Source organism: Scyliorhinus torazame, chromosome 12 (assembly GCF_047496885.1).
Source record: "Scyliorhinus torazame isolate Kashiwa2021f chromosome 12, sScyTor2.1, whole genome shotgun sequence".
Lineage (NCBI taxonomy): Eukaryota > Metazoa > Chordata > Chondrichthyes > Carcharhiniformes > Scyliorhinidae > Scyliorhinus > Scyliorhinus torazame.
The window spans coordinates 206,365,136-206,381,859 of record NC_092718.1 but is presented as its reverse complement, the minus strand read 5'-3'; the positions used below and the strand labels follow the sequence as shown (position 1 = coordinate 206,381,859).

General features: G+C 43.3%; 1 protein-coding gene across 10 annotated transcripts in view; it reads left to right on the top strand.

Moving 5' to 3' along the window:
• The window catches only part of nlk2 (nemo-like kinase, type 2), a 204,689-nt gene that overhangs the window by 52,552 nt on the left and 135,413 nt on the right, over positions 1-16,724 (top strand). For 9 of the 10 annotated variants that reach the window (XM_072469770.1, XM_072469772.1, XM_072469771.1 and 6 more), the window contains exon 2: positions 14,777-14,906. In XM_072469770.1, coding sequence (XP_072325871.1) covers positions 14,777-14,906 — 130 coding nt within the window. Of the gene's footprint in view, positions 1-14,776; positions 14,907-16,724 lie in introns of those variants that run through there. The other variant, XM_072469780.1, reaches the window with a different exon arrangement.

Here is a 16,724-nt window from a genome sequence, read left to right as displayed (position 1 = left end):
TAAAGATCTAATGTATATTTCTGTGCCTGTAATCTAACTGCCTTTGCCTTTCATCAATAGGATGACTCCAGTGTATGTCTCAAGCCACCACATTGGCGACGTGAATTTTTCGATCACAGCTTACAGCCGTTGTGAACCGGGGGGGGGGGGGGTGTTGGTGGCTGCAGAGGAAGGAACAATTGAGAAAGTAGTGAAGCTCCGTCAATAGTCAGAATCCTTTAAACTGTGAGTGGAAATGGCCTCTCATTGGAAAAATGGACCCATTTGACCAAGGATTTGAGTCCTGGAGTCAGTGCATCAAATGGCTCCGGTTCTTCTTTACCACGAATTAGACCACGGGTGAGGACAAGCAGTAGGTGATACGTCTGACCATTTGCTGCCCCTAGACGTGTAATTTGATTGGAACCTCCTGCCCCCCGGAGGCACCCAACTAGAAGACTTTTTACCAGATAGTGAAATTGGTTATTAAAGAACATTACAACCCAAGGCCCTCGCTTATCCTCCATAGTTATGAGTCTGCCTCAGCCCTCAACCAGGCTTGGGCAGCTTGCTGAGCACTCTAGTTCGGGGCCATGCTTAGCAACATGTTGTGCGACTGGCTGGTTTGTGGGATTAATACCCAGAAGAAGCTTCTGGCGGAAATCATAATTACATTGGCAAAAGCAATTGCGATAGCTCAGGAGACAATGTACTGAAAAAGGCGCCACTGAGCTTCAAAGCATGGCGAAAGGGGGAGTTTAACCAACTGTGGGGTGGTAAGGCCACAAGATCTGTGGCGTGATCAACAGGCACAACTCTGAGCCAGACATGGGCCTCTGTACTGGTCCAAAAGCCGAGGAGTGGGAAGGAATCAGGTGTCAATCGGGGCTGGTTTAGCACACTGGGCTAAATCGCTGGCTTTCAAAGCAGACCAAGGCAGGCCAGCAACACGGTTCGATTCCCGTAACAGCCTCCCCGAACAGGCGCCGGAATGTGGCGACTAGGGGCTTTTCACAGTAACTTCATTGAAGCCTACTCGTGACAATAAGCAATTTTCATTTTCATTTCATTTCACTCAAGCCAAATCTGAGGTGGACTGCTATCATTGCAGAATGGCCATCCCCAGGAGACCTACCACGTTCGTGTGCTTCAGTTGCAACCGAAGGGGGCACTTTGAAATATGTTGCCACGCACGGCAAAGCGTGCCAGTTCAAAAGACAAAGCCTACAGCGTTACTGGACATAGTGGAGAAAAGCTCTCAAGAACAGCATGTAATGTAGGCTGATTGCAATCCAATTGAATAAGACGACTCCGATTTGAAATAAAATTGTCTTAAGAGTAAATGGTAAACCTGTTAAAATGGAAGTTCACATTGGTGCTTCGATGACGTACTGGGTGAGCAGACTTTCCAATATGATCATGCAGGAACTCAGCCTGTAAGTGTGAAGAATACTACAGCCAAGCTTTTGACATACACCGGGAAGATTTTGAAGATCCTCAGAACAGTTAAGACCTACAGATGGCAGGAGGTCAATCTGCTTTTAGTTGTCGTGGAAGGACTGTTGGGAAGAAATTGGTTACAGAAGATTAGGCTCAACTGGCTGGAAATCTTCAAAATATCTAATGGCGTCCACCAAGGTGTCTTAAGGAGGCATAATGGTGTCTTCCAAAAGTAATTGGACAATGTTAAGAGCGTAAAAGCCAAGATGTATCACAATCTAGATTCAACATCCAAGTTCTTCAGAGCCAGATCAGTGCCATATACATTGCATCAGAAGGTTGAAGAAGAGCTAACAAGATTGGAAGAGTTGGGTATAATCAAGCGGGTTCAGTTTTCAGAGTGGGTGCGCCGATAGTCCTTGTCCTTGAATCAGTCAATAAGGATTTGTGGGGACTATAAGCTGCCCAGTCGATCAGTATCCAATTCTCCAGTTTGAAGATCCCTATGCCAAGCTGGCTGGGGGCCTCGTCTATTCAAAATTGGACATCCAGTCGAGTATGCCTGCAAGTAGAGTTCGATGAGGAGTCTGGGCTACAATCAATACCCATAAAGGCCTCTTCCTCTGTACCAGACTGCCATTCAGCATCCCTTCAGCCTGCGCTATCTTCAGCACACAGTGGAAAATCTCCTTCAGGGAAATTCCCATGGTGATGGCTTACCTTAACTATGTGCTAGTCACTGGCACTACACCAGAAGAACATATGGCCAGCCTAGAGGAGGTTTTATGATGCAGCAGTCTGCCTTAAACGCAGAAAAAGTACTTTTCAGGCATCTGAAGTGTTTGTCGAGGATTTTGCGTTGATACAACAGTGTTGCATCCATTGGAAGAAAAGGTCAAGGACATACGAGATGTCACTGCACCCAAAAATGTCTTTCAGTTCTCCTTGGTATGGTCAACCTTCTGCGGAAGATGTATTTCAAATCTAGCCACAACATTGGCACCATTAAACCAGCTATTAAGGAATGGGTGGCAGTGAAAGGAGCCTCTAGGAAGCCTTCTGAGTTATGAAGCTAGCATTACAATCTTCAAACCTCTTGGTGCATTTTGATCCGGCACAACCAATTGTGCTGACATGACGTGACGTGTCCCCTTGCAGGATAGGTGTCATTTTATCCCACAAAATGGGAGATAATTCGGAACGCTGTATTAGTTTTGCCGCAAGGACCTTTCTGAAGCAGAATAAAACTACACCCAGACAGAGAAGGAGGGCTTAGCAGATATATTCAGTGTGAAGAAATTCCACCAGTATGAGTGCGGTCAATGGTTCGACATAGTAACTGAGGTAAGCCCATATTGCTCATAGTCAGCAGTGGGACAGCATTGGACCCTACTGTTAGCGGCTTACAGCCATACTTTTCAGCACAGGCCAGGGATGCAAATTGCTACTGCAGATGCATTAAGCCGCCTGCCCCTATACAAGAGCATTGCGCCACCACCAGCACCCCAGGAGATCATTCTGGCCCTAAACTTCATAGACTTGTTGGATCGGGGGATAATGTCCTAGCAGTCAGTGCCACAGCGAAGCAATCTGGAAACTGTTCTCTCAGTCAGTGAAGCAGTCTGGCAGCTGTATCCTCGCAGTCAGTGTAATAGTGAAGCGTCTGGGAAATGTCCTCGCAGTCCGCATTGCAATGAAGCGGTCTGGGAGCGGTGTTCTCACAGTCAGTGTCACCGAGAAGCAGTTGTGATTTTAAAAAGTTGTTTTTTTGGAAGAAGGAATTAACTGAAGAACAGCATACAAGCGAAAGTCAGGGTCATTATCATAAAGTAATATAAACGCGGCGCCGAGGACCCAGGTTCGATACCAGCCCCGGGTCACTGTCCATGTGGAGTTTGTACATTTTCCCCATGTCTGCGTGGGTCTCACCCCACAACACAGATGTTCAGGGTAGGTGAATTGGCCACGATAAATTGCCCCTTAATTGGAAAATGAAAAAAATATATAATAAAGTAATATAAATATACAAAGTAGTGTAATGGAAGTAAAAGTAGCATAAGTGGAGTAGGTTAATAGTATCCTTCTACAAGCATAATTTTTTGTTAATAACGGGAGTAAATAAGGGACATAAGGGAGTGCTTGCATCCATGATATGCTGCTCCTGTGCTATGTGGCAAATCCTGGAAGCTTCAGTTGTCCCTGGTGACCAGTTGTGCAGGAAACGTGTCCAACTGCGGCCACTGGCTAACCCCATTTTGGAGCTGAGGGCTGAATCACTGAGGAGCATCCGCGATACTGAGCACAGCGTGGATAGCACATTAAGTGCGGTGGCCACACCGCTGGTAAAGATTGAACATGCAGAAAGGGCATGGGTGAGCACCATGCAGAGGAGAAGAAGAAGGCAGGTAGTGCAGGAGTCTGCTATGGCAACCCCCCTTTCTAACCCATGCTGTTTTGGATACTGTTGGGGAGTTGAAAGCAGAGGCAGCCAACTTAGTGCACTGTGGGTGGGTCTGTTACACAAGAGGGGAGGAGGAAGAACATCAGAGCTATAGTGGTAGGACATTCAATTGTATGAGGAATATATGGCGTTTCTGCGGCCGCAAAAGAGAATCGAGAATGGTATGTCGTCTCCCTGGTGTCAGGGCCAGGTCATTATTAATTGCAGGACATACTGAAAGGGGAGGGCAAACAGATAGATATCATGGTACACATGGTACTGTTACTGACACCTAAACAGCGCTCAACAATGGCTAAGATACTGAACCAAATGTGTAACATTTTTAAGTTTTAAGACTGTGCAGAAAGATTGACTTGTTCCGGGAGTGATAATGTAAGAAATAGGACTTGATTATTTTATAAACAAACTTAATTAATACAAAATAAAAGAAAACCATATTTAAACTTTTGCTTCAGCTAACATTATTATTAACAGATTACATGCAGTTTCTTAACCAGTTTCCATTAAACGACACTGTACATGAAATTGCAGCTCTTGTTCCACTATCACAGACAGACAAATACTTGCACTTATGAAGCACTTTTCTTCTGTTAAGGACATTTGTTCAGAATATTTTTTTCAAGTCTGCTTTAGTGGCAACTTTAATGACCACCCTGGTCGATTCCACAGCCTTTTCTGTTCCGAGCCACATTTCATGTCTGCTTTCTAAACTCTGCCCAGCTCCTCAAACAAAGATTCCCCTGAGGTGGTCAGACTTGAATCTATTCTCATTATCTGGACAAATTGCCCACTCTGGTTTCTATGAAAGAACAGAGCTATGCCATTTATATGCTTCTAACCTTCCATTGATGGACAAATAGGTCATCAGACTCAGTGATGGGTTGATGGCTGGTCAAACAAAGTTGTACCAAATGACGATGCATCTTGAGTGGATCATTGTGGCTGAATGCATCCTGTGTATTCCCAATAATGAGGTTAAGTCTAAATGGGACAGGGTAACTTGGGGTGTTGGCGCAACCCTCAAACTCTGCTGCTAGCCATCTTTTTAACCCCTACATTTCCCGCTACATCTTGGGCCCCATTTCTGGACCCAAGTTCCTGATATCTCTTTATCATGACCGTACCAACGATATAGGCAGAAACAGGATGAGGTCCTGCAAGCAGAATTTAAGGAGCTAGGAACTAGAAAATTAACACCAGAAGATAATAATCTCTGGATTGCTTCTGGCCAGTGAATATAGAAATAGGAGATTAGCCCAAATTAATGCAAGGCTGGAGAGATGATGCAGGAGGGAGGGCTGTAGATTTCTGGGACATTGGGACCGTTTTTGGGGATGTTAGGACCTGTACGAGGCAGGCAGGTTGTGCCTGAACCAAAATTTGATTCTTCCAGGGATATTTGCTAGTGCTGTTGGGGAGGGTTTAAGTAACATGGCGGGGGATGGGATCCTGAGAGAAGGTTCAGCAGGGAGAGATGCGCTCCTGAGAGAAGGTTCAGCAGGGAGAGATGCGCAGCTAAAAATGGAAGAGACAGCGTGAGTCAGGAACGCGTAGAGGTTCTAGATTACTTGAGTGAGTCACAAGGGAGTTTGACTAGATTGGATGGTATTTTAATGCAAGAAGTCTGACGAACAAGACAGATGAGTTGAGGGCACAAATTAAAACATGTGGCATGATGTAATTGTTATCACTGAGACATGGTTGAGAGAGGGGCAGCTCAATATTCCAGGATCTAGGATCTTCACAACAGGGAAGGAGGTAAGAGGGGAGTGAGTGTCGCAATTTTGATCAGGGAATCAATTACAGCAGTAAGGAGGGAGGACATCTTGGAAGGCGCTTCATATGAAGCCTTATGATAGAACTTACAAACCAAAGAGAAGCCATCACATTACTGGGAGTGTTCTATAGGCCCTTGAACAGTCTGAGACGAATAGCAGAGCAGCTTTGTAGGCAAATTTCAGAGAAGTGTAAAAGTGATATTGGGAGATTTTAACTTCCCCAACATTAAGATTTCGAGGGAGTGGAATTTTAAAAATGCGTCCAGGAGAACTTTTTAAGGCAGTACATAGAAGGTCCTACAAGAGAGGGGACGGTCCTGGACTTAATTCTAGGTAATAAAGCCGGGCAAATGGGAGAGGATTTTGCTGACAGTGATCATAACTCCGTTAGATTCAAAATTGTTGTGAAAAGGTCACAATGGATCTGAATTCAAAGTTCTAAACTGAGAGAAGGCTGATTTTAATAAGATCAGATATGATTTGGCCAAAGTGGACTGGGAACAGATATTTTCGGTAACTCTGCGACAGAACAATTGTACGCATTCAAGAATTAAATAGGGAGAGTGCAGGTCCAACATGTTCTAATAAAGAGAAAGGGTGGACCAACAATCCAGTGAACCCTGAATATCAATGGTATACAGCATTGGATAAAAAGAGAAAGGCAGGCTTATGGCAGATATCCAGGGTTCAAAACAACAGAACATAAGAACTAGAAGCAGGAGTAGGCCATCTGGCCCAACGAGCCTGCTCCACCATTCAATGAGATCACGGCTGATTTTTTGTGGACTCAGCTCCACTTTCCGGCCCGAACACCATAACCCTTTAACCCTTAATCCCTTTATTCTTCAAAAAACTATCTATCTTTATCTTAAAAACATTTAATGAAGGAGCCTCTACTGCTTCACTGGGCGAGGAATTCCACAGATTCACAACCCTTTGGGTGAAGAAGTTCCTCCTAAACTCAGTCCTAAATCTACTTCCCCTTATTTTGAGGCTATGTCCCCCAGTTCTGCTTTCACCCGCCAGTGGAAACAACCTGCCCGCATTTATCCTATCTATTCCCTTCATAGTTTTATATGTTTCTATAAGACCCCCCCTCATCCTTCTAAATTCCAACGAGTACAGTCCCAGTCTACTCAACCTCTCCTCGTAATCCAACCCCTTCAGCTCTGGGATTAACCTAGTGAATCTCCTCTGCACACCCTCCAGTGCCAGTACGTCCTTTCTCAAGTAAGGAGACCAAAACTGAACACAATACTCCAGGTGTGGCCTCACTAACACCTTATACAATTGCAGCATAACCTCCCTAGTCTTAAACTCCATCCCTCTAGCAACGAAGGACAAAATTCCATTTGCCTTCTTAATCACCTGTTGCATCGGTAAACCAACTTTTTGCGACTCATGCACTAGCACACCCAGGTCTCTCTGCACAGCAGCATGTTTTAATATTTTATCATTTAAATAATAGTCCTTTTTGCTGTTATTCCTACCAAAATGGATAACCTCACATTTGTCCACATTGTATTCCATCTGCCAGACCCTAGCCCATTCACTTAGCCGATCCAAATCCCTCTGCAGACTTCCAGTATCCTCTGCACTTTTTGCTTTACCACTTATCTTAGTGTCGTCTGCAAACTTGGACAGAAGTCCGAGGAAATTTAAAGAGGAAGTTAGGAGAGTGAAAAGGAGGCATGAAAGGATGTTGGCACGTAAAATAAAGGAAAATCCAAGTTGTTTTACAAGTATATTAAGGGTAAAAGGATAACTAGGAAAGAGTCGGGCCTTTTAGGACCACTGGTAATTTGTATGTGGAACTGGAGGACGTAGGTAGAATTCTAAATGAGTACTTTGTGTCGATGTTCACTAGCGAGAGGGATGGTGTGGATATAGAAATCAGGGAGAAGGACTGTGATAAAATTAAAGAAATAACATAGACTGAGAGGAAGTTCTGAGTGGTCTGGCAGACTTAAACGTAGATAGATCTCCAGGACCAGCTGAAATGTATTCCAGGATGTTGAGTGAGGCAAGGGAGGAAATAGCAGTAATTTCCAATTCCTCTCTGGCCACATGAGAAATGCCAGAGGACTGGAGGATAGCCAATGTGGTACCACTATTCAAGAAGAGAGGAAGGGAGAAACTACAGGCCAAGTCAGTCATGGTGATGCAGAAACTAACGAAAGCAATGCTGAGAGACAGAATTAATCTGTATTTGGAGAGACGGATTAATCAAGTTTTGTTAAGGGGAGGTCATGTCTGACCAACTTGATTGAATTTAAGTGGTGACCAGGTGTGTAGATGACAGTAATGCATTTGATGTAGTCTACTTGGACTTCAGAAAGGCTTTTGATAAGGCCCCACTTGGGACACTGATAGCGAAGGTAAGAGCCCATGGGATCCAAGGAAATTTGGCAAATTGGATCCAGAATTGGCTGAATGGCAGGAAGCAGAGGGTGATGGTCAAGGGGTGCTTATCTTTTTATTTATTTTTATTTTTATTTTTTAAATTTAGAGTTCCTAATTATTTTTTCTCCAATTAAGGGGCAATTTAGCGTGGCCAATCCACCTAACCTGCACATCTTTGGGTTGTGGGAGTGAAACCCACGCAGCCATGGGGAAATGTGCAAACTCCACACGGACAGTGACCCAGGACTGGGATTTGAACCCAGGTCCTCCGCGCCGTAGCCCCAGTGCTAATCACTGTGCCACATGCGGTCCCGTGTGTTCTGACTGGAAGCCTGTGTCCAATGGGATCCCACAGGGATTAGTGTTGGGTCCCTTGCTGTTTGTGGTTTACAGAACTGATGTTGATCATTCGGCTCGCAGATGTTACGAAAATTGGTGGGGTGGTAAATATTGAGGAGGATAGCATTAGATTACAGGAATATATGGAAGGGATGATCAGTGGCAAATGTGAGGTGATGCACTTGGGCAGGACAAACGAGGTAAGGGAATAAATGATGAACCCTGGAAAGCACCGAGGATTGGTGCGCCTTAAGGTAGTAGGGCAGGTGGATATGGTGGTGGTTAAGAAGGCATATGGTATACTTGCCTTTATTAGCTGTGGCGTAGAGTTTAAGAGCAGGGTGGTTATGCTGGAACTGTATAAAACGTTGGTTAGGTCACAGCTGGAGTATTGTGTGCAGTTTTGGAATCCACATTATTGGAGGGATGTGCTGCCACTGGAAGGATATGGCGAAGATTTACTAGGATATTGCATGGACTGGAGAGTTTTAGTTATGACGCAAGATTGGATGACTGGGGATGTTTTCTTGGAGTAGGGCATACTGAGAGGAATATGATTGAGATGCATAAAATTATGAGGGGCTTAGAATAGACAGGAAGAATCTTTTCCCCATGATGGAGGTATCAATATCCAGGGAACAGAGATTTAAGATAAGGAGCAGGAGGTTTAGAGAGGATGTGAGAAAAACCGTTTCACCTAAGGGGGTGGTCAGAGTCTGGAATTCACTGCTTGAAAGGGTGGTAGAGGCAGACAGTCGTAACATTTAAGATGTATTAAGCCAAGACATATACAAGGTTATGTGCTACGTGCTGGAAAATGGGATTAGAATACTTAGATGGTTGTTTTTGACCGGCACAGACGCAATGGGCCAACGGGCCTTTTTTGTGCTGTAGACCTCTGTGGCTCCCTGCCAGTGACTGAGGGGCACATCTACAAAGAGACCTTATTCTTTCAAAGGTCAAACGAATGATACAGTTTGGCTGGCGATATGAGAAGTCTGGACAGCTGAGGCCCTACATCACACGTCAAAGCAAGTGGACATGTCTGACACCTACAAGACACAAGTCCAGGAGTATGATAGAATACTCCCTATTTGCCTGGATGAGTGTAGTTCTAACAACACTCGAGATGCTCAACACCATCTAGGACAAAGCAACCTGCTTGATTGGCACCCCTTCCACAAACATTCACTCCCTCCACCATTGACGTACAGTAGTAGCAGCATGTACCATCTACAAGATGCAATGCAGGAACTCACCAAGGCTCCTTGGGCAGCACCTTCCAAACCCACGACTACTACCAGCAGAATGACAAGGGCAGGGTATTAATGGGAACACCATCACCTGGAAGCTCCAAGTCACTTGCATAGAATTTCTACAATGCAGAAGGTGGCCATTCGGTCCATCTGCACTGACCCTCCAAAAGAGTACCCTATCCTGGGCCCAATGCTCCCCACCCTATTCCTGTAACCCTACTCGGCTCAATTTAGCATATCCAATCCACCTAAACTGATCATCTTTGGATTGTGGGAGGAAACCGGAGCACCTGAAGGAAACTCACGCGGACATGGAAAGAATGTGCAAACTCCACACAGTCTCCTGAGGTCAGAATCGAACCCGGGCCCCGGCACTGTGAGGCAGCAGTGCTAACCACTGTGCCGCCCACATACCTTCCTGACTTGGAAATATATCGCTGTTCTCTCACTGTCGCTAGGTCAAAATCCTAGAACTCCCTCCCTAATAACAGTGGGTGTACCTAGAACACATGGATTGCAGTGGTTCAAGAAGACAGCGCACCACCACCGTCTCGAGGATAATTAGGGATGGGCACCAAATTCTGTCCTAGCCAGCAGAAGCCCATATCCTGAAATAATAGAGTTTTTAAAAAAAAGACCGTGTGATTCTGTGGGGATCTCGGATGGTTTTCCCTCCTCAAGTCAGGGGGCCCTCCTTCAAGAGTTGCACAGCGTCCACCCAGGGAAGACACAGACAAAGATGAAGATGTTTGTGCACAGTTATGTCTGGTGCCTAGGCTTAGACAAAGCCATTGGAAAACTAGTACAACAGTGCCATCCGTACCAATTGCTCCAATCTTTGTCACCTTCCGCCACTCTTCACCTCTGGGAATGGCCAGCTCTTCTGTGGACTATGGTCCATGTTGGTCATACTTTCCTGGACAAGATGATTTTGGTGCTGGTAGAAGCTCACTTGAAGTGATTATTATTTCAAGGGATGGGGACCACTACCGTGGCTGCCACGATAGATGCCTTGCACCAAGCGTTTGCCATTCACAGGCTTCCCAAATCAATTGTGAAATTGAATTGTCATGGTTTGATTTGAATTCTTAGTTGGATTATTAGATCAGTAATTAACCACTACACTACCATATCAGATTCTACTGTCCTCTAACCTGAAGAGTACATATTGTAACCATCTTCTTAGAACTACATTTTGTTAAAATTGTGAATATTTGATTGCTGTCGAAAGATTCAGAGCAGTTTTCATCTCTGCTCCACTTTATGATTGCATTTAATTTTCCTGGTTATGCTTCAGCTGTTAAACAATTGTACCATTTTGGCTAGGTGAAATATCAGGCTCCGTTCCCAAAGGACATTATTCAACCAGAGATTTAATGGGAAGCTAACCTACAAGTACCTATATTTGTTTAGTTCAATAGCCAATTTAGCTATGTTGAATTTTAACACTTCTGGGCCCAACACCAAGACTAGCATTTACTGGATTGCTGTAATCTTCTATTAATAAATTAGCATCTTGTTTAGGTTTAGCTATTTCTTTCCTGCTCTACTGAAGGCAGAAACTGACTTCTGTGCCAAGAGGTATTTTTATTTTTAATATTTTTGGGGCCTTTTGTGTTAGTCTGTGAAGCAGGCTTGTGGATGTGTGCGCACAAATCTAATTTAATTAAATTGAAGACATTGTGTGCAATGTTTAGGATATCCTAGGTACTAAAAGCATACAATTTAATGGAGTTATAGTAGAGTGGGTTTCTGCATGTAAATGAGCACAGGTGGAAATTTGCATTAGGCGATAAGTGAGGGTTTGGATTTTCAGTTAAATTTCAAAGCGGAATCAAAGGTTTTACAACTTGGCAAAGGGTCATAAATAAACAAGGAAATGTTATAAAATTCTATTTGACTTGGAAATGGGGAAGGACAATGGAATCGAAGATGAAAGAGAAAAAGGATATTTAAGGAGAGATGTTGCTCTGTGTTGGGTGGTGGCGATACGAGACCCTGGAGACTTACTTGGTTGGTGCGGCAGCTGGGGAGTTCACTCTCGGGTTGATTTGCGTTGTTGAGTGACCCTGCCAAGATGACCGATTTGAACTTGGGGGGCTTTACTTTATAGTCCCATGGGGCTTCCCGCCCTTTGGGGCGGACCCCGTACCTGGTTCCAAATGATTGGACTGCGTTCCGATCACTTGGATCGATTTCTCCAATACTGGAGTTGTTCACTGATTGCTGGGCGGTCCCTAAATGTCCGTTGGCCTTCCTTTGTCTTGGCTCCTGCTGGCACCGAGGAGTCTGGCTTGGCCTTATTCACCTGAAATGTGTCAATTGTGCCTGGGAATCGCTCATTACTATGCAGATGGCTGCTGGTTTCAGTGCTGTCTGGTTTTTGCAAGTTCCAATACACAGGATTTCTGCACTTGCTTGTTTTTGCCTGTGTTGGCTGAATTTCCCTTTGGTCTTTGTGGTTCTCCATTTTAAGTCGGGTAGTGGCCAACTCAAGTGGCTACATCCCCCACAACCCAAGGATGTGCAGGGTAGGTGGATTGGCCACGCTAAATTCCCCCTTAATTGGAAAGAATATTGGGTACTCTAAATTTATTTAAAAGAAAGAAATGTTTTTGTCTTCTCAAATAGCTGCAGTGATGTCATTGTGTGGGTGAAGCTGGGCTGTGGTGCTAGTTTTTACTTTTGTTTTGAGCTGGTTGTGGCTCTGAGTTTTACTTTCGGTTTACATTATTGGAAGCTGGATTCAGACAAAGAAGGTTTCTTTGGTCTATCCCTCTCTCTGCATGTTAAAAGGTGTCCAGATCACTTGATAATTTAAAAGTGATAACTGTTTTCTGGAAAGAATTCAAACCTACATTTTTGGTAAAAGGGTTTCCTCGTTTTCCTTGTAATATTACTGGAATTTTGTAGTTAAACATCTGTAAGGGAGTGTTGCATAGAGGGTGTTTTCTTGTGTGTTTCACCAAGTATGCTTCTTTTAAGGAGTGTTCTATGAAGGACATTTTTAACTGTGTAACTGCAATCTTGTGTGCTTAAGTTCTGTTTTTTTAAAAACGTTTTCATTTAGTGCTTAAAATCCCAATAATTCAGAAAACCTTCACTCTTGTCAGTTTATATGAAAAGATTGATTGTAGGCCTTTGGGATTTGGTGCGGGAATTGACATGGATCATAATGCTGTTTTGGTAAAATTCTATGAATATTGGGCACTCTTTTTAACTGCCACAATCCATTCTCCATTCAAGTATAAATGGGAAGTATTTACATTGTGGGGATCTTGATCTGGATCCTGCCTTCATTATCTATTCCTGATTCTCTCCACCGCTAACACTGAAACCTGTTGTAGCTGCCTTCCAACTACCCTCATGGAGATCAACTAACTGGAGGCCAGGAATCTAACCGTAACTATTTACTAAGTTTTGCCAAATGTTACGGACTAGAGGGGTTTAATTTAAAGCAGTCCTGATTTCTCCCTTTCCCACCCATCTGTAAACGGAAGGTCTTTTTGATGGTATGTATATTCCCCAGTTTTGGAGTGATCCAATGCTTTGTTAATAACCTCACAGCAAATTCCAGGTAGGGTAAAATCAGAGAATTAGTTTATTTTACACACTCAAAATGCAGGAAAAAATTGCATTCATACAATAAAAGGGGATCAGGAAAAGAAAGGTAGGGGGCAAAGACCACAGACAAAATAAGAATTATTGTTTGACATGAGTTTGGAATCAAAGTGCAATGGTGTATTAATTTAGAGCGGTTGGCAGGTTGAAGCTCTTGTGGAGTAATCTACTTTCCTCCACTTTCCCCACGATGGAGGGGGGAAGCCCTTTTGGTCTGAGGGGGTTCATGTGACTCATCTGATGAAGGAGCTGTGCTCTGAAAGCTAGTGACTCTAAACAAACCTGTTGGATGTGTTGTAAGACTTCTTACCTTTTTAATACGATCGATAAAATGATCATGGCATGTGTGTTTCTCGTTTGTTTATGCTTTGTTATTCCCGTTCCTTGATGGCTTTTGTTTGATATTGTGTGTGATTATGACACTTGTAATTTAATGTACAAACTGAAATGTGTAACATAAAAATGTAAAAAGCAAGAAAAACATTTATAAAAAAAGAAATCTAATGGGGTCTTGCTGCATTTCTGTGGTATTTGCACATCTTTAAAGATAACAAGTTTGCTGTGGTTTCCAGAAGGCTACAGATTCCTTTTTGTGAGTCATAGCCAGCCATTAAAACAATCAGGATGCGAGATATATGAGCCATCGGCAGGAATGGATTTCTGCTTCAATTATGAATATGTTGTGGATTAATAGTATAAGTAATAAAGTGCAATCTGTTTCACACTTATCTACATTCTTGATTTAGCAGAAATTTGGTTTTGTATTTACTCTCAAACTTGATGGAGCAAATCTTTTACTTTTGACCAAAGATACTTGGTCCGTTAGAATGAGTTATCCTTGAGCTGTAAGTGCCAAAAATAATCTTTTTTTAAAGATATCAGTTTTGGAACATAGTTGATCTCTAGATGAAGTTCGATAGGTGTCTTCTTCAATTTTTTTGCCTCGTGCTGGAAATATTGTCATATTTCATATCTGAAAGCTTTAGCCAGTTATATGTTGCAGTTATCAATAGATATACGCATTCTAGAATAATTAATGTCTGCCTGAACTATTGTAGCAGATACATAGGGCCAATTGAGCCAGGTTATATCCAATGGACCTGAGTAATCAGTGTGCGGCTATCTTAATGCTATTCTGTTGACTAGATAATGAATTGGTAAAATTTAATAATGGTAGAGCTAAACCATTATTTTAGCAGTTGGTGATCATTGTAAGACAGATACAAACTCTTAAAACCGCAGAGAAAAGTTGGCAAGAGATCTTAGTTTACAGAACAAGTACAGAAAATTAAATCACAGTGATTTAAAAGATCAAGTATACAAAGCTGAATTCACAATCTTTTTCATAGGGACCTAGTTTGGTACAATTAACATTTTGTTTAAGACAGTTTACATTAATCTGTCCTTGTTGGGTTAACAAACAATTTTAGTGTGCTTCTGAAATACTTATTATTTCTGTGCTTTCAGGATATTTATGTAGCTTGTATTTTGTAATGCAGGTCAGTAACGGATCCTAGGGATGGAAAGCGAGTTGCACTCAAAAAGATGCCCAACGTCTTCCAGAATCTAGTTTCCTGCAAGAGGGTCTTCCGTGAACTGAAGATGCTCTGCTTCTTCAAACATGACAATGTAAGTAAATTTAAAATACAATAGGGAGTGGGGAGGAAGGACAGAATCACAAACAATTTATTCCATGCATCTGATTAAACTAAATTATTCAGGATCACTTAAGTAGCAAACTTTTTTGGGACCCATTCTCAAATGATCAAACTGCAAAATTCACTGAATTAAAATAAATGGGGACAGTTCTGTCTAAGAAGCTCAATTAATTTGTTTTCTGTCCTTTAGTGGTAAGGTGTGTCATTGGCTGTTGATGCAACCATTACTTAGTTATGTGGAAATCCACATCTGTTTTTCATTGCGTTTCAGAAGCCCTGTAATCCTTAATTCCATGATACATGCATTTCTGTTAATCCCCTAGTCGCCACATTCTGGCGCCTGTTCGGGTACACTGAGGGAGAATTCAGAATGTCCAATTCACCTAACAAGCACGTCTTTTGGGACTTATGGGAGGAAACCGGATCACCGTAGGAAACCCATGCAGACACTGGGAGAACGTGCAGACTCCGCACAGACAGTGACCCAAGCCGTGAATCGAACCCAGGTCCCTGGCGCTGTGACGCAACAGTGCTAACCACTGTAATTATTGCTGATATGTCCATGTTTATAGTAAGAAGTCTTACAACACAAGGTTAAAGTCCAAAAGGTTTGTTTTGAATCACTAGCCTTCGGAGCGCAGTTCCTTCCTCTGGTGAATGCACCTGGGAGGAGCTGCGCTCCGAAAGCTAGTGATTCGAAACAAACCTGTTGGACTTTAACCTGGTGTTATAAGACTTCTTACTGTGCCCACCCCAGTCCAATGCCAGCATCGCCACATCATGTTTATAGTGTAGCCACAAATAAAAATAGAAAATGCTGGAAGTAATTAGCAGGCCTGGTAGCATCTGTGGAAAGAGAAGCGGTTAAATTTTCAAGGTCAATGATCTATCATCAGTGTTGAAAGTTTTCTTTGGAAGGAGTTGATTTCTTCGAAAGCAAATGACTGCTTGATAGGAATTAAAAATTGTTACATTAAGAATTATTTGGATGCAAGATTGCTCTACCATGCATGAATAAGGATCCTTACGCCCAAATTGATCCTTACATGAACTTTTCCCCCTCTAGCGTTAGTTACCTTTGTAGTCTGAGAGAAATACATCAGTGATGAACTATGAATAGGCTTTTACTCTGGCGTCCATTACGCTTGGAAGTGAGTTGACAGTGACGAATGTTGAAGACGATGTTTCCACAGCGCTGTCCTTCAGTGATAGAGGGGCAAGATCTACTGGTAGCGTTACGCCTGAAAGGCAGCATGACGCCACGCAGCCGGTAGATGCTGGGTGATCCCTCTTCCGAGATCTAACCGGCATGCCACGCCTCGCCAGGACAAAGCCTGCTTGATTGCTCCCCCTTCCACAAACATTCAAACCCTCCACCACCGATGAACTGTGTGTACCATCTACAAGATGCACTGCAGTAACTCACCAAGGTTCCTTAGACAGCACCTTCCAAACCCATGACCACTACCATCTAGAAGAACAAGAGCAGAACCCCACCACCTGGAGGTACCCCTCCCAAGTCACTCACCACACTGACTTGGAAATATAACGGTGTTCCTTCATTGTCGCTGGGGCAACATCCTGGAACACCCTCCCTAAGCACAGTGGGTGTTCCTGCACCTCAAGGACTGCAGCGGTTCAATAAGGCAAATCACTATCATCTTCTGAAGGGCAACTAGGATGGGCAATAACTGCTGGCCTAACCAGCGATGCCCATATCCTGTAAATGATATAACAAAAAAAAATTCCCGTGTCACCTGAATCCCCAAATACCTGAACCTTTCCCTAG